Below are 23,813 nucleotides of genomic sequence, written 5' to 3' on the forward strand. Positions count from 1 at the left end.
GTGCCTTTGCAGCTTTCTATATACTGGCAGCACTTTTATTTATTATCAGAATATTCGACCAATCATGAGACCGAACGATTTTTGAGGGAAATTCAAATTATAAAATCCATCTGCCAAAACCACAGCTTTGTATAAAAATATATTTTGTTATTAAAATTCACATTTCCTCAATTCTTCCGTCTGTTGACTTCAGTGAAGTAAAGGAGCTGGAGAAGTGGGGAACTGGAGAGGAAGGGCAGCAGACCGGCAAGGGTTGAGGAGACTCCCGGATTCTTCCGAGGCCCAAGGGGGGGTCGAGCTTAAGATGATGATGACAGTTAAATCATTTTTATAGAGCGATTTTTATGAAAATCCCCTCAAGAGTCCTGTACTATAATTAAATATTTAAACACATAACTGTGTTGTGTCCTTTTAACGTGTATAAATACTGCTAGAATCTTAAAGAAACAGGATGCGATCACATTTCGTGTGTAATTAGCAAATGAATGTGTAAGTGGCAAATACAATGTTTAAAAATTAAATTATTTTTCCATCTGTCAGATTGTCGAAGAAATAAAAATGAACATTTCGTTAGTGTTGCCGGGGTAGTAAATTTTTTTACCCTACTTTGCTCATCTAATGAGAGAACTAATGAAAATTGGACCTCATATTAAACAACTCTGTGGTGGACATTTGACCGACATTATCTTGTAAACATCAAATATTATTTAACATGACATAAAAATATCCGTTTTATGTCAAATAAAATTTGTTTTATATTTTAAGTTCAAAGCTCATTAATTCAATTAATCTTATTAAATAACCTTTTATTTATCTACTCTGTTGTGTCTATCAATATTTCCGCGTGCACAGTAAAATTTTAGAGAAATTAACAGATTGCTTTTTTTTTTAACCTTTCATTTGTGTTTTGATCATATTTTTTCCCATCGTGCAACATTACGCAGCGACATCACGAATGCGCGCGGCAAAAGTGGGGCATAGTGGAGGGATTTTTGGACACAGTCCGATATATTCAAATATGATTCTTCGCTCCGTCTGGACTAATCTTAATTCTATGGGTGAATGTCACACAGTGTGTAGTAGCCACTTAACTCGCCAATAAGCCGGTCATAAGCTCTGTAGATACCTAAACTTCAATATTATATTGTCTAAAATGTTCTTCATCTCTGTTGTAATTTGTTTTATTTTATTGGTTGGTTGGAAGAATTTAGTAATTAGCCCGCCCGCCAAGGGACTATTAATACTATGTACACAAAGTTAAATAAATAAACCATAGAATGCAGAAAAAAAGAAAGCAAATTGACAGAAGTTGTTTAATAAAAAAATCAAACGAAAATTGGTCACAAAAATGGGAGTTAGGAGTTATTTTTATTGTTTCAAAAATGGTTCAAGTCCTGACGCATTTCATTCTCTTCGAAGAGCGGTCCAGCTCGCACTTCTCGAAAGCATTGCATTTCACGTTCCCGCAGTAGCTGCCGGCTCCGCCAGAATCTGCAAAAAAAACATTTATTTAATTTGTATTTATTCGTTTTTTCCATAGTAAAGAAAGATTAATAATAAAAATAATGTGGCCTCACTGGGGTTACCCTTGCTGAGGACACTTAACAATATACTTTAAAAAATACATATTTTTACATTTGAGAATAAACAAGGAAGACTTGCTTAATAAACAGAGATAATTAACAAAATGTGTACATCTATATTACAAAACGCACAATGAAATAACAAAAACATAACATAAGCCATACATTTGTGGAACAGTTGATTCAATATTGGTTTGGGCGAATGAGACAATCCATTTTACTTCTACCTAGCTCCTTTATCCATTTTTTTATAGCCTTTTTGAACGTTTTCTGATTTCTAATTGTTTTCATGGACAGTAAAAGTAGGTTATAGATTTTAATTGCATTATACTCAAAATCCCTTTATCCAAAAGTGGTACTAGTTTGTATTTGTTTAAGTTGTCTTTGTGTTGAGGATCTAGTGATTATATTGTTCGGGTTCTATTGTTGAGGTTATGTCTTTCATATGAGTAAGAATAGTTTTTGAATCTGTAAGCGAGTATTGTTTTACCGTATAATTGCTTTAGTGTCATAAGTTGTGAATACCTTTTTTCGAAAACAGCAAACGTCTAATGTTTTTCAGTATTGCATTGAATTCCCTCATTGTATCGACAAACAAACCATCACGCCGTTTCAGAGAAGATAGAACGCCATATCATTCTGTCTTTGCATACAGACCTCGCTTCCTTTACATTCATCAAGTATTTGATAGACTCGATTGTGCCATGTCTTTCTCGGTCTTCCTTGTTTTCTGCATCCATCAACATTCGCATCGTAGATCCATTTAGCCGTTCTTTCTTTTGTCCATTCGCTCTACATGTCCGAACCATCGCAGCGCCCCTTTCTTGATTCTGTCGACAATGCGTGTCTCAGCCTTACACAGTTCACGGATCTTGACATTTGTGTACCTATCATACATCATTCTACCACACATTCGCCTAAGGAATCGCATTTCGACAGCATTTAACCTACTTTCATCATCATTTTTCCTATTCCATACTTCTCTCCCAAACATTAGAGTTGGCACTAGAACTCCATTGTGAACTGCTAGTTTAGCCTCCTGCGATAAACATTATCATTGTATTGACATTGTTATATTTCTAATAAAAATATGTCAATCGAAGCCAAACTGGCAGTGCACAACGGAGTTTTAGTCCCAACACTTTTGTACGGAAGTGAAATATGGAACTGGCAGAGGAAGGATGAAAGCCGATCTTTTAGACAAATATGTGGTAAATCAATGTATGACAGGGTTACGAATGATGAAATCAGGGGCGAGTGTAAATCTGAGTCAAGTATAATTGATAAGATTAAGAAAGGGTCTCTGAAATGATTTGGTCTTGTAGAATGAATGGACGACGAAAGAATTGTAAAACAAGTATACATGGCGAAAATGAACGGCAATGTGAGACGAGGACGACCGAGGAAGACGTGGCATGATCAGATAAACCAAAATCTTAAGTCTGGTCATGTCAAAAGCCGACAGAACCAAAGGGGATGTATGGCAAGATGTCTGAATGTGGAAGAAGCTGGGAATGTATGCCAGGATAGACGTGCGTGGCGGTCCATTCTCTCAGCCTAGACCCACGGGGAAATGGCGTGATGGTAGTGGTAGTAGGAGTAGACATTGTTATAATATCTGTACCCCAGAGGCAGACGGATGCAAATCCTAACGTCAAATGTTCAACAAAAGCCTAAAGAATATACATTCTCTAAGTGATTTCCAATAATTTATAGCATTAATTTGTATTTTCTGTATCTTGATACATTTGTTTTTTCATTGTATGACAAAAAATTCTTCAAAATAATATAATCACTAGATCCTCAACACATAGACAACTAAAACAAATACAAACTAAAACCACTTTCGGACAAAGGGATTTTGAGTATTATTCAATTAAAATCTATAACCTACTTCCACTATCGATTAAAACAATTAGTAACAAGAAAATGTTTAAAAAGGCTATAAAAAAATGGATAGTGGAGCTAGGTAGAAGTAAAATGGATTGTCTCATTCGCCCAAACCAATATTGAATCAACTGCTACACAAGTGTATAGCTTATGTTAGGTTTTTGTTATTTTCATTGTGTGTTTTGTAATATAAATAATATAGATGTACATAAATACCTTATTTTTTAAACTGTCAAAATAGTTGTTAATTATCTTCGTTTTTTAAAGTTAGTCTTCTTTGTTTATTCACAAATGTAATTTTTTTTAAATATATTGTTAAGTGTCCTCGGCACGGGAAACCCCAGTGAGGTCACATTATTTTTATTATTAATTATTGTTTGTAAGCAAAAAATATGAATAAATAAATACAAATCAATCGACATGATCATAAACTGGATACGAAAATCGAAATGTCATTTCATCAAACTCTGGATTTTAGAAGAACCAAAAAAACCCATTAATGACTCAGCGTGTTTCTTCCATCCAGTCTCCATATGTTAATTAACTTACTTTTGTCTTTGTAGTTGACTGGTTTTCCTTCTACACAGGATTTAGCGTTGCAAGAATTAGAACAGCATTTCTTGCCATAGGAACAATCTGAATCCTGGAGGCAGCTCGGGTTACAGGAGTGTACCTGGCTTATGATAGGACACTCACCCGCTAGAAAATATATTACAGTAATGTCAAATTAGGGTTTTTGCGAAATATAATCATCTAAAGTTAGAGTTTTAGTTAGAGGGTAGAAAGTTATGTTAATTTAGGGTTCTAACATAGAATTAAGAATAGTCCAGAAACCGCATACGCACATCAAACAGAAGTAAACTCATAAATGAGTAGGTTTACGTTTTGACCCATTAGTTTCTTTGTAGACGTCGCTCAGTACGCAACTCCTGATTTGACAATATATTGATTTTTCGTGTGTCAATATAAATAACTCCTTAGACGTTACTACAAAGTTATGTCGTCACTTTTTCTGACAACTGTCATTCTAATCATGTTACATTTAAGGACTACAGGTAGGCTGACTAACAGTTTCATAAAACTCCCTTTTTAAAAATTATTATTTAACTATGAACTCAGTACCACAATTTTGAGAATCACAAACAACAATATTTTGAGTTAGTCCAAATTTCTGTAGACAAAGACTGGATTCAAGTCCCCGGGGAGCTGTTTATATTAACATATTACAACAGAGATGAAGAACATTTAAGAGAAGGTAATATAGAAGTCCAGGCATCTACAGAGCTTATGACCTGTCCGGTGAATGTTACACGGTGTGTAAAGTGGCCACTTAAACCAGCCATTGACAGGTCATAAGCCCTGTAGATGCCTGGACTTCTATATTACCTTCTCTTAAATGTTCTTCATCTCTGTTGTAATATCCTGATTTGAATTCTACCATGCCGTGTTGTGTCCTTTTAACGTGTAGAAATACTGCTAGGATCTAAAAGAAACAGGATAGGGTCACATTTCATGTGTAATTAGGAAATGAATGTGTAAGTAGCAAATACTTTACTTAAAAATTGAATTATTTTTCCATCTGTCAGATTGTCGAAGAAATCAAAATGGACATTTCATTAGTGTTGCCAGGGTAGTATTTTTTTTTACCCTACTTTGCACATCTAATGAGAGAACTAATGAAAATTGGGCATCGGATTAAACAACTCTGTGATGGACATTTGACCGACATTATCTTTAAAACATCAAATATTATTTAACATGATATAAAAATATTCCTTTTATGTAAAATAAAGTTTGTTTTATATTTTAAGTTCAAAGTTCATTAATTCAATTACTCTTATTGAATGACCCTTTACTTATCAACTCTGTTGTGTCAATCAATGTTTCCGTGTGCACAATAAAATTTTGGAGAAATTAACAGATTGCTTTTTTTTACCTTACATTTGTGTTATGATTATATTTTTTCCCATCTGAAAACATTACGCGGCGACATCAACGATGCGCGCGGCGAAAGTGGGGCACAGTGGGGGGATTTTTGGACACAGTCCGATGTATTCAAATATGATTCTAAGGATAAAAAATATTGGCGGCCTCCGTGGTTTAGTGGTCAAGATGCTTGACTCACACACGGAAGGTTCCGGGTTCGATTCCCGGTGAGAACACAAATTAAAAATAATAAAAAAGCCATTTTTATCAAGCCTGGGTGTTCTGTGATGTAATTCACTAATGTAATTGGGCCTCCTGGCCTGTTGTGGTGCAAAAAAATTAATTAGAAAAATTAAATTAATAAAATATAATAATGCGAAATTAGGGTTCTAAGAAAATATAGTAATGTAAAATTAGGGTTTTAAGAAAATACAGTAATGTAAAATTAGGGTTTTAAGAAAACACAGTAATGTAAAATTAGGGTTTTAAGAAAATACAGTAATGTAAAATTAGGGTTTTAAGAAAATACTGTCATGAAGAATTAGAGTTCTAGGAAAATAAAGGCAATTTTTTGTTTGTTTTTTTATTTAAGAATGTAAACATGAACAGAAAATATAAAATAATGAGACCCACTGAACCGCGAAACCGGCTCGTCAGAAGGTTTCTTATTTTTCCTTTACAAAGAAAAACGTTAGAGAAAAATTGCATGTAAAATTAAGGTTCCCAGGATAGAAAGTAATGTAAAATTAAGGTTCTAAGAATAGATTGTAATGTAAAATTAGGTGTCTAAGGATAAACAAATAATCATAATCCCTTATTTTTACAACGTAGGCCATGATTACAAACGCCTTACAAATCTTCACTGGTACATATTGAGACACTACAGTAAAATCAATATTTTTCTACAAAAATGTGTATTTTTGAATGAAAATTGAAAGAACCTTTGTCGTTAACTTATAATTGAACATGTTCAGAAAAAAATATTGTCTACATATTCTGTTTTTCATAGAGAAAACTTAATTTTACTTTGTAGATAAAATCAACCCAATACAGAATACAAATACATAGTTTACAAAAGAAAATGTTTATACAATAGGTACATTAAATATAATTTCCTTTTTATTTATGGGTGTAGCCACTACACTGGCCCGCAGGCACGTTCCGGAGCGTCAGTGTATTATTTATTATATACATACATCCACATCAATTGTTGTGTAAAAATTCAAAAGAAATATGAAAAAGGATTCTAAAACTTAGCTTCATCAATAAAACAAGAAAGGACTTTCAAGAAACCAAAATTTCATTCTAATATATGAAACATAACATCTCTCAAACTTCTCGGTTTTATCAATAGAGTGACGGCGGACTTCAAAAATATTAATACCATCAAAACTCTTCATTGCTCACTAGTTCCACCCCATCTAGAATACGCTTCTCCTATTTGGTCTCCATTCTACAGGACTCATATTGACCACATCGAGTCTGTCCAACACCGTTTTCTAAGAAAAGTGGCATGGTTGCTCGGATTACAAAGGGGTCATTATTCTTATTTTGAAATAGAGCAATCTCTTAATCTGTCTTCATCGGAGAGACGTAGAACTGAGACGGACCTTATATGCATTTTCAAAATACTTAATGCTTTAAGTGATGTCCCATCTCTGTTGCGATCAATTTCTTTTCATGTTCCCAACCGTGTCACCAGAAGTCAAAATCTGCTATTTATAAAATCTTCTAAGAGCAACTTTGGTTTTTATGCCCCAATGTCCAGAATGTGTAGATTAGTCAATTCATCACACGACTTGGAATTCTTTGGGATAGATCTTCCGGCTTTTCTTCGCAACTAAACAGTGTGGGATGAAGTTGGATTGGCATGGTGTAGCTCGAAGTTTTAGGTCTTTCGATTTTATGAATATATTGTGTACAATTATTGTTTTGCCCTTGTTTGTCTTTGCTACATAGTGTTATGTTCTTTTTGTTTAGTTTCTTGCATTTATGTTTCTTCATGTAACTGTTGAAATTGGCTTAGGCCGTATATGTAATAAATAAATAAATATTCCTCAGCTTCCTGTCTAGTATTTTTAGCAATCCATTTATGGACTCGAGCTTTAAAAAGATTGTTTTTCATTTTGTTCACCAATATGTCCTCGCTTAAAAAGTTGTATAGCTTAAGGGCCAGAAAAGTATAATGCCTTTGTCCGAAATCTGTTTTTTTCTTTGGGAGCGGAAGTATTGTTTTTTGTCTTTGCCTAGTGTCGTAAATTTGTTGTCCGTCATTACGTCTGTGGGGATTTTGATGAAAAAGTCTTAAAATTGTCTTTATGTATATTTGTCTTATGTCTAGTACTACTAAGGTACTCATATGAAAGCTTACCTGAATCAACATATTCCAGCAGAGAACCAATGATAAAAACACTGGCAAAGATAACCATTAGCTTCCCTAGAAATAATAAAATACATAGAATTAAGAATAGTCCAGAAACCGCATACGCACATCAAACAGAAGGCGACTCAACTACTCATAAATTAGTAGGTTAACGTTTTGACCCATTAGTTTCTTTGCACACGTCGCTCAGTACGCAACTCCTGATTTTAATTCAACTATGCCGTGTTGTGTCCTTTTAAAGTGTATAAATACTGCTAGGATCTTAAAGAAACAGGATGCAATCACATTTCATGTGTAATTAGCAAACAAATGTTTAAGTAGCAAATGCATTACTTAAAAATTTAATTATATTTCGTCAGATTGTCGAAGAAACAAAATGGAAATTTCGTTAGTGTTGCCAGGGTAGTACATTTTTTTACCCTATTTCGCTCATCTAATGAGAGAATGAATGAAAATTGGATCTCGGATTAAACAACTCTGTGGTGGACATTTGACTGACATTATCATCAAAACATCAAATATTATGTTTTATATTTTAAGTTTAAAGTTCATTAATTCAATTACTCTTATTAAATGATCCTTAATTATCTGCTCTGTTGTGTCAATCAATATTTCCGCGTGCGCAATAAAATTTTAGAGAAATTAGCAATTGCTTTTTTTACCTAAAATTTGTGTTATGATTTTTTTTCCCATCAAGCAACATTACGCTGCGACCTCACGAATGCGCGCGGTGAAAGTGGGGTATAGTGGGGGAATTATTGGACACAGTCCGATGTATTCAAATATGATTCTACGCTCCTTCTGGACTATTCTTAATTCTATGCATACATATTATAAATATTTAAAGCATTACCAATGTGGTCAAATAGAAAAGTCGATAAGTGGCTGTATTCAAATATTTAATACCATTTAGTTGGTACATATTATTATTAATGTTTTTTTAATATATTTTTTTATATATTTTTTTTAAAAATTTTATTAAAGAAGTATAAATTTAAAAAGTAATATAAACATTACAATATTTGAGCTTGTCGAAATGTTCGTATACAAAAGACTGGATTTCCACTTAAACCAGCCAATGACAGGCACTGTTAATGCCTAGACTTCCATATCCCCTTATTTAAGGTATTCTCCATCCCTGTTGTAATTTGTTAATGTAAACATTATTAAGAACTAAAAGCATACCTAATTTTCACACAAAATTTATTTATAAAAATTAATATAGATGACGTTAAATGATAATCAATATAAAGCTTTGTTACACATTAACCAAACCAGGCAAGAGAAGTGTGCTTGTTAATTTAATTGATGGATGCATCGAGAAAATAGGTAACTGGATGGCTGAAAACCGACTAACATTAAACCCATCAAAAACTGAACAACTATGGGTCGCTTCAGCCCGACAACCCAATGTAGGGAGTACCGAATCAGTCCAACATCGCTCGCTTCGAAAAGTAGCGTGGATGCTCGGACTAGAGGGAGGTAATTATTCTTATGCTGATATAGAGTCAATGTTCAATATTTCTAGTCTACAAAAACGTACAACTAATATTGACTCCATATATATGTTCGGCATACTAAATGGTATAATCGATGTTCCATCATTACTGGGACAAGTAAAATTCAATATTCCGACTCGTAGATTGAGAAACAATGAAGTACTGTTCATATCAGCATAGAACAAACTATGGCCTTAATTCTCCAATGACCCGTCTTTGTCGTATTGTTAACTCGAAACAAGATCTGGACTTTTTTGGTTCAAGTTTACAACGATTTAAACGACTAAATAAATAGTCCAGATCTTGTCTCCATGTCCCTTATGTTTGTCAATGCTTCTTTTCTTTTTTTTATGTTTTAAACTATTCTCTTATTGTAATATTTAAACCCCATAAATTGGACATGGACAATGTCCATTAATAAATAAATAAATAGTTACCCATTTTCAGATGTGAAGATTTTCTTTTAATATATGTGTGTTGTGTCCCGATGATGCCGACACGACCAGAGTGTAAGAGCTTACAAAGCAGTCTGACAAAATGATGTCATTTATTCTACAAATATCCTCCCATAATAATCTTGTTAACTTAACGCCGCTTCTTCAAAAGGCACCAAGTCAACAAAAAATAAAGCAGTCTGACAATATTTAGAGTGTATCCAAATCTTTGTAGACTAAGCAACATAATTATCATCGTCGTATCCCTATCCACACGTGATGATGCACAGAACACTGCACAAATAAATAAAAATACATATCACTGGTAAATAAATCAATTTATATAATATTTTTATCTTCTTTTTCTTTTCTACATCCGCTCCTAAGTGGAGCATGTGGACATCACCAGTTGCCTCCAGGAGACCCTATCGCCAGCCAGCACTCTCACCATCTCCCGGGTCAATCCAGCGCCCCTTAGTACACCGAATAAAGTTGAAAGATCGTCATCCACGGCCCTCCAGGACGGCGTGAGCCCGCAGGTTTAAAGAAGAAGAGGCAACTTAGATTCTTCGCATTCCCCAGATAGGAGGCTGCTGCGTCCGTTCTCGCACTTCTTCTTCTTCTTCGTTTTTTTCTTCGTCACTTCTCAATTCGGGTATTCTGGCCAGTGTCGAGTATTTTTGTTTTTTACATATATACACATGTTTTAGTAATATAATATGTACAAGTTAGTATGTTAGTATTTAATATAATATATACATATAATAATTTATTTATTTATTTATTTATTAACGGACATTGTCCATGTATACAATTCATAAGGTTTAAATATTACAATAAAAGAGTAGTTTAAAACATTTAAAGAAAAAAGAAAGAAGCATTGGCAAACATAAGGGACATCGAGACAAGATCTGGACTATTTATTTAGTGCTCGTTTAAATCGTTGTAAACTTAAACCAAAAAAGTCCAGATCCTGTCTTGAGTTAACAATACGACAAAGGCGGGTCATTGGAGAATTTAGGCCATAGTTTGTTCTATGCTGATCGATGAACAATACTTCATTGTTTCTCAATCTACGAGTCGGAATATTGAATTTTACTTGTCCCAGTAATGATGGAACATCGATTATACCATTTAGTATGCCGAACATATATATGGAGTCAATATTAGTTGTACGTTTTTGTAGACTAGAAATATTTAACATTGACTCTATTTCAGCATAAGAATAATTATCTCTCTCTAGTCCAAGCATCCACGCTATTTTTCGAAGCAAGCGATGTTGGACTGATTCAATGTGATTTATGCGATTGACATAGAATGGAGACCAGACCACTGAGGCATATTCAAGAAGAGGGCGAACAGTTGAGCAATAAAAAGTTTTGATTGTACGGACATTAGTAAAATCAGAGGATATTCTGTTAATGAAGCCGAGTAATTTCAGTGATTTATTTACTGTATTATCTATATGCTCGTTGTTTGTCAGTTTATAGTCCAAAACAACTCCTAAATCTCTGATGGACTTGACAATAATAAAACATATTTACAACTTTACACCATTTACAACTAGATATTTACATAAGATTTTATATACACGTTTATTGGGTGGGGACAGGAGAGTTAGAATATGAATAGGGAATGGGATATTAATATCAGAGAGGTCGGATAGGAAATCAGGTTCTCGCACTTCAATTTTAGTTATAAAATCAAACCAACTCATACCTAATATTCTTCTCAAGCACTTACTCTCAAAACTCGGAGGTTTGGTGTTTTGAGCTCTGGTAAGGTGCCGAGATTCGCACCCATATAGGAGTACTGGCATTATACAAGAGTTGAATAATCGGCATTTGTTTTTACCGGGTATAGACTAGAGTTCCAGACAACACTCATCGTGTTAAAAATTGCTCGAGCAATTTTCATACTATAAACAAAAGAAATTAAATTCGGTCGTGATCGTTTTTTGCTTCTCCTGAAAAAACAACAAATTGCGCATAGGATCAAGGTTTGTATGCAAAGACAGGGTATTGTGGCGTCGTTAATATTATTTTTTCAATTTCTATACTTTTCAGGCGTTGCCTAGTATGTAGGTGAAATAATTCAATTCGTTGAATCTCACGTGCATAAATAAAGGTTTCAGCTCTTTAACTTCACAAACATCAACAGATGAAAGAATTGAAGGAATATAGATGTTCAAATATAGGCAGAATGGTGAATGTTACACAGTGTGTAAAGTGGCCACTTAAACCAGCCATTGACAGGTCATAAGCCCTGTAGATGCCTGGACTTCTATATTACCTTCTCTTAAATGTTCTTCATCTCTGTTGTAATATGTTAATACATAGTCCATTTTACAACAACAAACCATCACGCCGTTTCCCCAACTGAAAATTGTGAAATTCTAGCAACTTAAAATTATCAAAAAATTGACAAAAATAAACAAACAAACAAACAAACAAACAAACAAACCATCATGCCGTTTCCCTGTAAGAGTAGGCAGAGAGGATAGAATGCCGCATCACTCTATCTTTGCATACAGATCTCGTTTCCTCCACATTCATACATCTTCTCATGCACGCGCGCCGATTATTCCGACTTTTGACATGTCCATCTTTAAATATTTGTTGGATTTGGTCATGCCATGTCTTTCTCGGTCTTCCTCTATTTCTGCATCCATCAACATTCGCATTGTAAATATTCTTAGCCGTTCTTTCGCTGTCCATTCGTTCTACATGCGGCGGCCTCCGTGGTGTAGTGGTCAAGACGCTTGACTCACGCACGGAAGGTTCCGGGATAATAATCATTTATCAAAGAACTACCTCACTAGAATATTAATTATACCTAATCAGTACCTACAACATTTATTTTACAATCTAATATTTATCGACGATGTCGATCACGGCGAAACCCGGTAACTGGTAAAAATTATAAATAAAATCGGAGTAAAACTATATACGTATTTTTATTATTATAATATTTATCATTACATTTAAGAAATTCAAACACTTACCTATATAATATATATTGATTTTTGTAAAATATGTTACCTATCTGTGAAATGAAATATTTTTAACTGTGTTTTTAGTTTGTCCACATTTTTGTAGACTAGGACTGGATTCAACCCCTGAGGGAGCTGTTAATATTAACATATTACAACAGAGATGAAGAACATGTTAGAGAAGGGAATATAGAAGTCTGGGCATCCACACGGCTTGTTTAAGTGGCCACTTTACACACTGCGTAACATTTACCCTGATCGATTCCCGGTGAGAACACAAAAAATTAAAATGTGATTTTTCTCAAGCCGGGGTGCTCTGTGATGTAATTCACCACTGTAATTAGGCCTCCTGGCCTGTTGTGGTGCAAAAAAAAATAATTCAAAAATTCAAAAAATGTAAATACATGCGCTAACCAGCTCCTTTCTTGATTTTGTTAATAATGCTTGTCTCAGCCTTACATGATGTCCATTTCACATGTCTTTTTATTTCTCTTTTCTAACTAACTAACTAACCATCGCGCCATTTCCCCGGAGGGGTAGGCAGAGAGAATAGAACGCCACACCACTCTGTCCTGGCACACTTCCTTTGCTTCCTTCACATTCATACATCTTCTCATGCACGCGCGTCGATTATTCCGACTTTTCGCATGACCACTTTCAAGAATTTGTTGTACTTGATCATGCCACGTCTTTCTCGGCCTTCCTCGACTTCTACAACCGGACACATTCGCGTCATAAATCTTTTTAGCCGTTCTTTCATCATTCATTCGCTCCACATGACCGAACCATCGCAAAAGACCTTTCTTAATTTTGTCGATAATGCTTAACTCAGCCTTGCATTCTGCTCTAATTTCGACATCAGGGCACCTATCATACATTGTTTTTCCGCACATTCGCCTGAGAGATCGCATTTCAACAGCATTCAGTCTACTTTCGTCCCTTTTTTTCCAACTCCATGCTTCGCTTCCATACATTAGGGTCGGTACCAGAACTCCATTATGAACTGCTAATTTAGCCTCTTGCGATAGACACTTATTTGCTACGACAGACTTTAAGGCACCATTAACTCTGTTACCGGCACTAACCCTCCTTTCAATATCCTCGTCCATATTTCCATCTCTAGTAAACATACTACCCAGATATACAAATTCTTCTCCCTGTTTCAAACTATCTCCATTTACTACAATCTTACATTCAGTCATAGTTACATTTCTTTCAAAGACCATGACGTTCGACTTTCGCACATTCATTAGCAAATCACTCTCCTTGCACACTTCGTTAAACCTTTGTAACCGAGGATTGCAGTTCCTCTTCGCTGTCAGCTAGGAGGACTGCGTCATCGGCGTACAGAAGGCAACTGACAGTTAGATTACTCATTTTCGCTCCCACATCCATACTTTTCAATTCTTTCATACATTTATCCATGTATATGTTGAGAATGAATTGGATACTCTGCAATGTTCTCAATGTAACTGAAAAGTAAATAAATGAAATGTTAAAATATTGAGACATGCAGCATTTTACTACGAGACCAAACGAGTATAAACAAACTATATTTATATATTATAGATGTAAATGACATAAGTATAATATATTAGAATATGGAAGTACAGGCTGTAAATATTTACATAAGGTAATTGATTTCTCAAATTGGTATTCATAAGTCATAGTGTGAACGAGTGATTCTCAAACATTTTAAAAAACATATTTGCATGTTTTTCCGTTTCATGGCCGAGTTGTTTGTGCGTTCAGAGCCGCATGATGCAGGGAGGAATGGAGACAGATTCTTAAGGAGGCCGGGGCTCACAACGGGCTGTGGCCCCACTGATGATGATAAAATACCAAACAAATAATGTTTTCCTACGCGCGGAAGAAATTGGAGCATTTAATTACACAGCAAGGTCTGGATTCAACTCCCTGGGGAGCTGTTTATATTAACATATTACAACAGAGATGAAGAACATTTAAGAGAAGGTAATTTAGAAGTCTAGGCATCTACAGGGCTTATGACCTGTCAATGGCTGGTTTAAGTGGCCACTTTACACACTGTGTAACATTCACCATTCTGCCTATATTTGAACATCTGTATTCCTTCAATTCTTTCATCTGTTGATGTTTAAAAAATGTTTGTAAAAGGCAGATTTGCCGTTTATGTTAATAAAATAAAATAAAATAAAATTAATATTCATGACTATATTCTTTAAAAATTTAAACAGTTTCGAACAAAGTTGAAAATTAACATAAATCGTGACGTATTAGGGGCGTGGCCATGGCAATGACCGTTTTTGTCAGAATTCAAAATTACAATTTGAAAAATATTTTTTACAAAACAGTATTTCATAGGCCCTAATTACTTTGAAAATGTAAATTAAAACCTGATATTTTCCTATTGACAAATAAATTTTTTTATTAAAACCACTGTACCAAAAACAAAACAAACAAACAAACAAACAAACCATCACGCCGTTTCCCCTTAGGGGTAGGCAGAGAGGATAGAACGCCATAACACTCTATCTTGGCATACAGACCTCGCTTCTTCTACATTCATACATCTTCTCATGTACGCGCGCCGAATATTCTGACTTTTGACAAGTGCATCTTCAAACATTTGTTGGATTTGGTCATGCCATGTCTTTCTCGATCTTCCTCTATTTCTGCATCCATCAACATTCGCATTGTAAATATTCTTAGCCGTTATTTGGCTGCCCATTCGCTGCACATGTCCAAACCAGCGCAGAGTTCCTTTCTTGATGTTGTCGATGATGGCTATCTTAGCCTTACATAATGTACGGATCTCGACATTTGTGCATCTTTCGTACGTAGTTTTACAGCACATTTGCCTGAGAGATCGCATTTCGACAGCATTCAGCCTACTTTCATCTCTGTTTTTATTATTATTATTCCTACTTTTGACATGTCTATCTTCGAGTATTTGATGGACTTGATCGTGCCATGTCTTTCTAGGTCTTCCTCGTTTTCTGCATCCATCAACATTCGCATCGTAGACCCTTTTAGCCGTTCTTTCACTGTCCATTCGCTCTACATGTCCAACCCATCGCAGCGCCCCTTTCTTGATTCTGTCGATAATGCGTGTCTCAGCCTTACACAGTTCACGGATCTCGACATTTGTGCACCTATCATACATCGTTTTACCACACATTCGCCTGAGGGATCGCATTTCGACAGCATTCAACCCACTTTCATCATTATTTTTCCAATTCCATACTTCGCTCCCATACATTAGAGTTGGCACTAGAACTCCGTTGTAAACTGCTAGTTTAGCCTCCACTGTAACCACTGTACCACCTCATTAAAATTCTTTTGAATTTGCTAATTTTTTAAACATGAACAAAATAAAAAATGTTTTGCATTGAAAAACAAGCTTTATAGCAGGTAATGTTTTTTATGAAATGAGTATTGAAGCCAACTCGTATCTAAAGGTCATTTTGTCCTTCACCTTGTGGCTACTACGCATAAAACTGGCTTATCTTGACCGATTGGATCGACTACCTGGGATGTATTTTGCAAATTGTATTAACTTATATTAGTAAAATACATTTAAATAATTGAGTTTGCTTTGTACCAGCCATCCTCAACCTTTTTTACTTCGGGCCACATATGTGATAAAGGTTTCAGCTCTTTTACTTCACAAAGATCAACAGATGGAAGAGTTGAGGAAATATGTATGTGTTAACTTAGGCAGAATGGTGAATGTTACCCAGTGTGCAAAGCGGCCACTTAACCAGCCAATGACAGGTCACAATCCCTGTAAATGCCTAGACTTCCATATTCCGTTCTCAAAAATGTTTTCGCTCTCTGTTGCAACAAATTTTAAAATAAATATCTCTCTAGGGAGGAAATCCAGCCAGTCTGCAAGCATTTGGACATATTCAAAACATTGTTGAATTAACTGCCTAGTAAAAGAAGAAGTATAAAAATTGGAAAATTGTTTTCTGGCGTTGGAATATATACTTAACTTGTTAGCCATAATTTTGAGAGATCTGTATACAAAGATAAATTTATGTGGGGTTCTATCCTCTCTACCTACCTTTACGGTGAAACAGCGTGATGGTTTGTTGTCAACTATCAATGTATTCAAAACAAGTTTTCAATTAAAATTTTCGGGTTTAAAAATGAGCATATACAAAACGGCTCGCAGTTGGCATCACGTCATTTTGATGTCACGCGTTATGACCGTCGACTGCGCTTCTAATAAACATCGCATACAGGTTTAGCACCAAAACGTCATACGTGCTGTTTGTCCTGTTGTGCAAAAAAACAAAAAATAAATATTATTTTGATTTTCATAACCGATTGTATGTAGATCAACCAAATAACCTCAAGAATGGATATAAGTAATTCGATTATTCCTAACAAGCATTTATGCGCAACACTAACGTCAATAGAAATTTGACAACACAAATCTACTAATAAATACAATCTAAGCATTTGAACTCACATTCTAATTTTTCTCTATGACTTAGCTTTCAAACAAGAGTTTAATTTGTGTGTCAAACGACAAGGAATATATGTAACATGTAACAATTACTATTATAGTGATCCATTTTGTCAATTTGAACATTGCAATTTGTATTACAATCCTCAAATACCAAGGTAACTCTTTTATAAATTCACAAACATAGACATTCTTTAATTAAACTATTTACCTAACTCAATGTAACAATTTTTCGGCGTTCGGATACTTCAGGATTACTGTTTTTAAAAATGGCGTTCATTTGTTTACATACAAGTTTTTTTCTTTCCTAAAATTAGATTTTTTAATTTCTTACGCGCTGTATAAATTAGAGCATTTAATTGCAGTGCGAAGTTTCTCCATAATGTATGAAAAATCAATAATAATGTGGATGTTCAAACGTAGGCAAAATGGCGAATGTTCACAGCTGTAAACCAGCCAATAATACCTCGTAAAGTGTGTTAATTCCTAGACTTGTGTATTCTCTTCTCAAAAATATTTTCTTTCTTTGTCCCATTAAATGTCAATCAAAAACAGCCCTGTTCCGGAACCGGTTGGCACGCTAAATTTAATTTCAACAGGTTACCGTTTTGTTTTCATTTGTCAAAGTTTATTTCAGAATAAAATGTCGTACCAAGATGTTTTCGAGCAATTTTCTGTGGATCAAAAATACGATTTTAATTTGGATCCGAAAGATTTTAAAAAAGAAGCTGATGAGATGATAAAAGAAACTGATTATCAATTGCTAGATGTTAAAGAAAATTTCAAAGCTGAATATGCCGAGTTAAATCATTTTGACATGGGTAAGTAAGTACGGGAGAAATCATAGAATTAAGAATAGTCCAGAAGAAGCGTAGAATCATATTTGAATACATCGGACTGTGTCCAATAATTCCCCCACTTAAACACATTTTCGCCGCGCGCATACGTCGCCGGGTGATGTTGCTTGATGGGGAAAAAAATAATCATAACACAAATGTAAGCTAAAAAAAAGCAATCTGTTAATTTCTCTAAAATTTTATTGTGCACGCGGAAACATTGATTGACACAACAGATAAGACAAATAAAGGGTCATTTAATAAGATTAATTGAATTTATGAACTTTGAACTTAAAATAAAATAAAAAAATATTTGACACAAAACGTTTATTTTTATATCTTTCTAAATAATATTCGATGTTTTAAAGATAATTTCGTTCAAATGTTCCCCACGGCGTTATTTAATCCGAGGTCTAATTTTCATTAGTTCTTTTATTAAATGAGCAAAGTTGGGTAAAAAAAATCTACTCTGGCAACACTAACAAAATTTCCATTTTGTTTCTTCGACAATCTGACAGATAAAAAAAGAATTAAATGTTTAAGTAATGCATGTTTTACTTACGCATGCATATGCTACTTTCACATGAAATGTGATGTTATCCTGTTTCTTTAAGATCCTAGCAGTATTTCTACACTTTAAAAGGACACAACTCGGCATAGTTGAATTCAAATCAGGGGTTGCGTACTGAGCGACGTCTACAAAGAAACTAATGGGGCAAAACGTAAACCTACTCATTTATGAGTAGTCGAGTCGCCTTCTGTTTGATGTGCGTATGCGGTTTCTGGACTTTTCTCAATTCTATGGGAGAAATCGAATATTTTTTAATAATATGTAGTATCGAACAGAATGTTTAAATAGAACCAAAAATCTAAACAAGTGTTTTCCCATAGAATTAAGAATAGTCCAGATACCGCATACGCGCATCAAACAAAAGGCGGCTAAACTTCTCTTAAAGTAGTGTTACGTTTTGACCCATTAGTTTCTTTGCAGACGTCGCTCAGTACGCAACTCCCGATTTAAATTCAACTATGCCGTGTTGTGCCGTTTTAAAGTGTAGAAATACTGCTGGGATCTTAAAGAAACAGGATGGCATCACATTTCATGTGAAAGGTAGCATATGCATGTGTAAGTAACAAATGCATTACTTAAAAATATCATTCTTTCTCCATCTGTCAAATTGTCAATGAAAACAAAATTGACGTTTTGTTAGTGTTGCCAGGGTAGTCAATTTTTTACGCTCTGCTCATCAAATATTATTTAACATGACATAAAAATATACCATCAAAACTCTTTATTGCTCACTAGTTCGACCCCATCTAGAATACGCTTCTCCTATTTGGTCTCCATTCTACAGGACTCATATTGACCATATCGAGTCTGTCCAACACAGTTTTCTAAGAAAAGTGGCATGGTTGCTCGGATTACAAAGAGGTAATTATTCCTATTCTGAAACAGAGCAATCTCTTAATCTGTCTTCATTGGAGAGACGTAGAACTGAGACGGACCTTATATGCATTTTCAAAATACTTAATGCTTTAAGTGATGTCCCATCTCTGTTGCGATCAATTTCTTTTCATGTTCCCAACCGTGTCACCAGAAGTCAAAATCTGCTATTTATAAAATCTTCTAAGAGCAACTTTGGTTTTTATGCCCCAATGTCCAGAATGTGTAGATTAGTCAATTCATCACACGACTTGGAATTTTTTGGGATAGATCTTCCGGCTTTTCGTAGATCTCTTCGCGACTAAACAGTGTGGGATGAAGTTGGATTGGCATGGTTTAGCTCAAAGTTTTTGGTCTTTCGTTTTTTTTATTATATTGTATACTATTATTGTTTTGCCCTTGTTTGTCTTTGCTAAATAGTTTTATGTTCTTTTTGTTCACTTTCTTGTATTTATGTTTCTTCGTGTAACTGTTGTAATTGGCTTAGGCCGTATATATAATAAATAAATAAATATCCGCTTTAGGTAAAATAAAAAAATTTACATCTTTAAAGTTCATTAATTTAATTACTCTTATCAAATGACCCTTTACTTATCTAGTATGTTGTGTCAATCAATGTTTCCGCGTGTACAATACAATTTTAGATAACTTTTTTTTAAAAACATAATTATCTTACATTTGTGTTATGACTATATTTTTCGCGAGCTGGAAACAATACGCGGCGACTTCAAGTATGCGCGCGGTGAAGGTGGGGCAGAGTGGGGGGGATTTTTAGACACAGTCCGATGTATTTTTATTTTTTTTATAAAATAAATATTTGCGTTCTTATGATTTACCCAAACATTTAATTTTGAGGGCCATTTTCAACGAGTTATAAATAACTCACTATTAGAAAATGGGAATCAAGTTAGGGTAGAGTGGGATTCGAACCACGTACCTTTGGTCCGTGAGTCCGAGACACTAGCCACAGGACCCACAACCCGATTCAGGAAATATGATTTTTCTACGCTCCTTCTGGACTATTCTTAAATCTATGTGTTTTCCATTCGATGGCTGCTCTCAGGTAAAAATACTGTATATAGAAATTGAGTTGAGATAAGTCCGCCTCGTTGTGTAGTGGTTGCCGCGTTCGCCTACCATTTTTGAGGTCTCGGGTTCGATTCCCGGCAGGATAGACGTGAAATATTGATTTTAAAAGCTTTCTGAACTGAGAACTACGCAGCGTTTGGTTTACCAGTTCGGTGCTGTATGCATCACTGTTTGCGGAAAGGGGAAAACTCATGCAGGGTTCTGGTTCTATTTCACACCAGAACCGTATTCTTCACCCGCCTGGACACAAAGAAAAAAAAATATGGTCCCCCTGATATTTATTTAACAATTTTAGTCTGCATTACTTTACGGGTTGTTTAACCCATCACGCAATAATGGTGGCTGTAAATACACTCTTCAATCCGTGCCTCATGTCCGAGGATGGTGATTACGCCTGACTTCAGGCATCGCTCATCTGAGGACAGTCTCCCTCCACCTGGAACGGTCTTGTGCTCTTCTATAGGCATTCGTCAGTGATAATTCAGTGACTAGACCGCTCGCTCCATCTTGTCGGTTGACGTCTACGCGACCTTGTCCTTTCGACACTCAAATACAAGGTAGAAGTTAATGAATTGAAAGCAGATAGCTGCTAAACTGCTGATATGTACAGAAAAATAGGTCCATATCCGCAGAAGCCGTATTCAGCAAGAGAATTGTCCTATTAATGGGTTAATTCTGACTTGCGTTTGCACGGCTTCTATGCAGCTTCGCATATGGAAAGAACATTGGGTAGCCTCCCCCCAAGTCAAGAGTAGACACCTTTTCCAACTGAAGCCAAATGTAACAGAAAAGCCTTGTTTTTCCAAAGTGATTCTGAACAAGTTTGAGACATCCTCCATATGCAGAATGCGCTTTGGGCACTGCTGCAATGGTTCTAACCTGTTCAGAATCCATGTCCGGGACTGTCAGCTTGATGAAGAAGATTTAAACCATGTTTTTTTGGATGCCCCGTAAATAATTGTTATCCCGATTTCCTATCCGAACTCTCTCTGATCTTAATCTCCCATTACCTGTTCATATTCTAACTCTCCTGTCCCCACCCAATAAACATGTATGTAAAATTCTATGTAAATATCTAGTTATTAATGGTGTTAAGATGTTAATATAAATTTATTTCAACAGAGAGGGAAAACATTTTTGAGAAGGGAATATGGAAGTCTAGGCATTTACAGGGCTTATGACCTGTCATTGGCTGGTTTAAGTGGCCACTTTACACACTGTCTAACATTCACCATTCTGCCCATGTTTGAACATCCACATTTCCTCAACTCTTCCATCTGTTGACTTTTGTGAAGTAAAAGAGCTGAAACCTTTATCACGCTGGTGAGATTCATCCGGCTGAACCAAATCACATACTTGGCATTTGGACATAATCAAACATTGTTAATTACCACCTGGTAAAAGAAGAAGTATAAAAATTGGAAAATTGTTTTCAGGCGTTGCCTAGTAGGTGATTTGGTTCAGCCGGATGAATCTCGCCCGCGTGATAAAGGTTTCAGCTCTTTTACTTCACAAAAGTCGACAGATGGAAGAGTTGAGGAAATGTGGATGTTCAAACATGGGCAGAATGGTGAATGTTACACAGTGTTACTTAAACCAGCCAATGACAGGTCATAAGCCCTGTAAATGCCTAGACTTCCATATTCCCTTCTCAAAAATGTTTTCCCTCCCTGTTGAAATAAATTTAAAGATGAACAACTCCCTAGGGAGAAAATCCAGCCAGTCTGCAAGCATTTGGACATAATCCGTTCGAACGGCAGGTCATAAAATACGCGACTTTTTTGTTTTTTTAATGTATTTTCGTAATGTTTTTTTCAGGAAAAGAAAACCTTCTGAACGATTGTGAAAATATTCCTATTCAGGCTGAAATTGAAAAAGATAAAAAGGGCAGCGCAAATTCGGTTGAAATCAAGACAAATCCACTAAATCAACATAAACCAGTTCGCTGCGACGTTTGTCAAAAGTATTTATCTTCGGTTCAAAATCTTCGTATACATAACACTATCCACGAAGGCGCTAGACCGTACAGCTGCCACGACTGCGGCGCCGCCTTCAACTTGAAGAGGAACTTGAAGCGGCATATTGACATTCATCGAAACCTGAAGAAGATTCCTTGCCCCAAATGTAACCTCTCGTTCGCCAGACGCGACAATCTGGCCACGCATGTGAGGACAAATCACAGCTTTCGGAAATCGCCACATCTCCCAACACACGGGAACTTCGAATGCGACGAGTGCGGAAAATGTTTTCCGAGAAAAGAATCCCTGAAACATCACATAGTCAAATACTTAGCAGTTCGTAACAAAATCGCATACGCAAATCTTAAAATATACAACTGCGGTCACTGCCACAAAAAGTATCAAACCCAATCCGGGCTGTCCAAGCACTTGGTGGCGTATCACGACGGCGAAAAAAAACGCCCGAACGAGATCAAACCGACTAGCGTGACAGAAACTCGACAGCTTCTCTGCATCGAATGCGGCGCAATGTGTTCGAGTTATTTCGATTTTAAACATCACCAGGCAACGCATAACGCCGTATATTCCGCTTGCGTAGCATCGAATAAAAAACTGTCGAATTTGTCGCTGTCTTGCAAACGCTGCAAAGACCTTCGGGTTTCCAGTGAAAGCGTGATCAAACTCGACCCGTTTCTCGCCGGAACCATCGACAGAATCCTCAGACGAGAGGACGTCCCCTTGAACCAAATAAACTGCGAGGAATGTAAAGCTGTCTGTATGGAATATCGTTCTAAGGAAATCAGCCTTCAAAGGAGAAACGGTACTGTGTGCGATTTTTGTGGTAAAATATACGCATTCAAGTCTAGTTTACAAAGACATTTCAGCCGCTCGAAGGTTTGCAAAAGAAAGTTTGAATTAAAACAATCAAAGATGAAAAATAATTTAAGTGTGAGTGTACGATTACGTCAGCAGTAACATAATTATGTTTGAAATAAAATTTACTGACAAAGGTAATTATTGTAGATTAATTCATTCCGTTTTTTCCCATTTTTTTTTGGAACGTACGCTTTTTTTTTCATTCTTTCAGTGCAGCAAAAGAGCGTTTGTTTATTATTTTTAGTAACTATAACACGTCTGGTTATATTTCAAAGATATTTATTGATTCTGTTTGTACAGTACAAGCACTAGAAAATTAAATTAATAAAATATCGTTGTGATGTAATAACTTATATTTTCATATAAGTTATTAATTCAAAAAATACTTGGTACACTTCCACTTATTTATTTTGACCAATTAGAGCTTTCACCCTCTAATGGGCATCT

The 23,813-nt window shown here is 35.5% G+C and overlaps 2 protein-coding genes and 2 long non-coding RNA genes across 7 annotated transcripts; 2 read left to right on the forward strand and 2 right to left on the reverse strand.

Moving 5' to 3' along the window:
- Nucleotides 1–142: 142 nt before the first annotated feature.
- LOC148275113 (uncharacterized) lies at nucleotides 143–8,216 on the forward strand. Its single transcript, XR_015824116.1, has 2 exons — nucleotides 143–489; nucleotides 5,060–8,216. It is a non-coding gene; the product is annotated as an uncharacterized LOC148275113 (long non-coding RNA).
- LOC148275114 (waprin-Thr1) lies at nucleotides 1,300–9,815 on the reverse strand. The gene is made up of 4 exons (XM_088236129.1): nucleotides 9,719–9,815; nucleotides 7,771–7,836; nucleotides 4,023–4,172; nucleotides 1,300–1,491 (listed from the first exon to the last, which is right to left on the reverse strand). Exons 1-4 carry the CDS (start codon nucleotides 9,720–9,722, stop codon nucleotides 1,388–1,390), a joined length of 324 nt encoding a protein of 107 aa, XP_088092255.1. The 5' UTR covers nucleotides 9,723–9,815; the 3' UTR covers nucleotides 1,300–1,387.
- Nucleotides 9,816–10,602: 787 nt separating this feature from the next.
- On the reverse strand, nucleotides 10,603–17,271 carry LOC148275115 (uncharacterized). Its single transcript, XR_015824115.1, has 3 exons — nucleotides 17,167–17,271; nucleotides 16,756–16,970; nucleotides 10,603–11,633 (listed from the first exon to the last, which is right to left on the reverse strand). It is a non-coding gene; the product is annotated as an uncharacterized LOC148275115 (long non-coding RNA).
- On the forward strand, nucleotides 17,187–23,504 carry LOC148275116 (uncharacterized). 4 transcript variants are annotated; one of them, XR_015824114.1, is made up of 3 exons: nucleotides 17,187–17,321; nucleotides 17,801–17,988; nucleotides 22,351–23,504. XR_015824114.1 is itself a non-coding variant. In XM_088236126.1 (3 exons), the coding sequence occupies exons 2-3, from the start codon at nucleotides 17,807–17,809 to the stop codon at nucleotides 23,463–23,465; spliced, it is 1,293 nt and encodes a 430-aa protein (XP_088092252.1). In that variant the 5' UTR covers nucleotides 17,187–17,321; nucleotides 17,801–17,806; the 3' UTR covers nucleotides 23,466–23,504. The 4 variants fall into 4 exon arrangements, 3 of the variants coding, with proteins under 3 accessions (XP_088092252.1, XP_088092253.1, XP_088092254.1); XM_088236126.1 differs by having other exon boundaries at nucleotides 17,801–17,984; XM_088236127.1 differs by having other exon boundaries at nucleotides 17,193–17,321; nucleotides 17,791–17,984.
- Nucleotides 23,505–23,813: the final 309 nt, after the last annotated feature.

The sequence above is a fragment of the Micrasema longulum genome, unplaced genomic scaffold (assembly GCF_059751315.1).
Source record: "Micrasema longulum isolate JH-2025_06_02 unplaced genomic scaffold, ASM5975131v1 h1tg001509l, whole genome shotgun sequence".
Lineage (NCBI taxonomy): Eukaryota > Metazoa > Arthropoda > Insecta > Trichoptera > Brachycentridae > Micrasema > Micrasema longulum.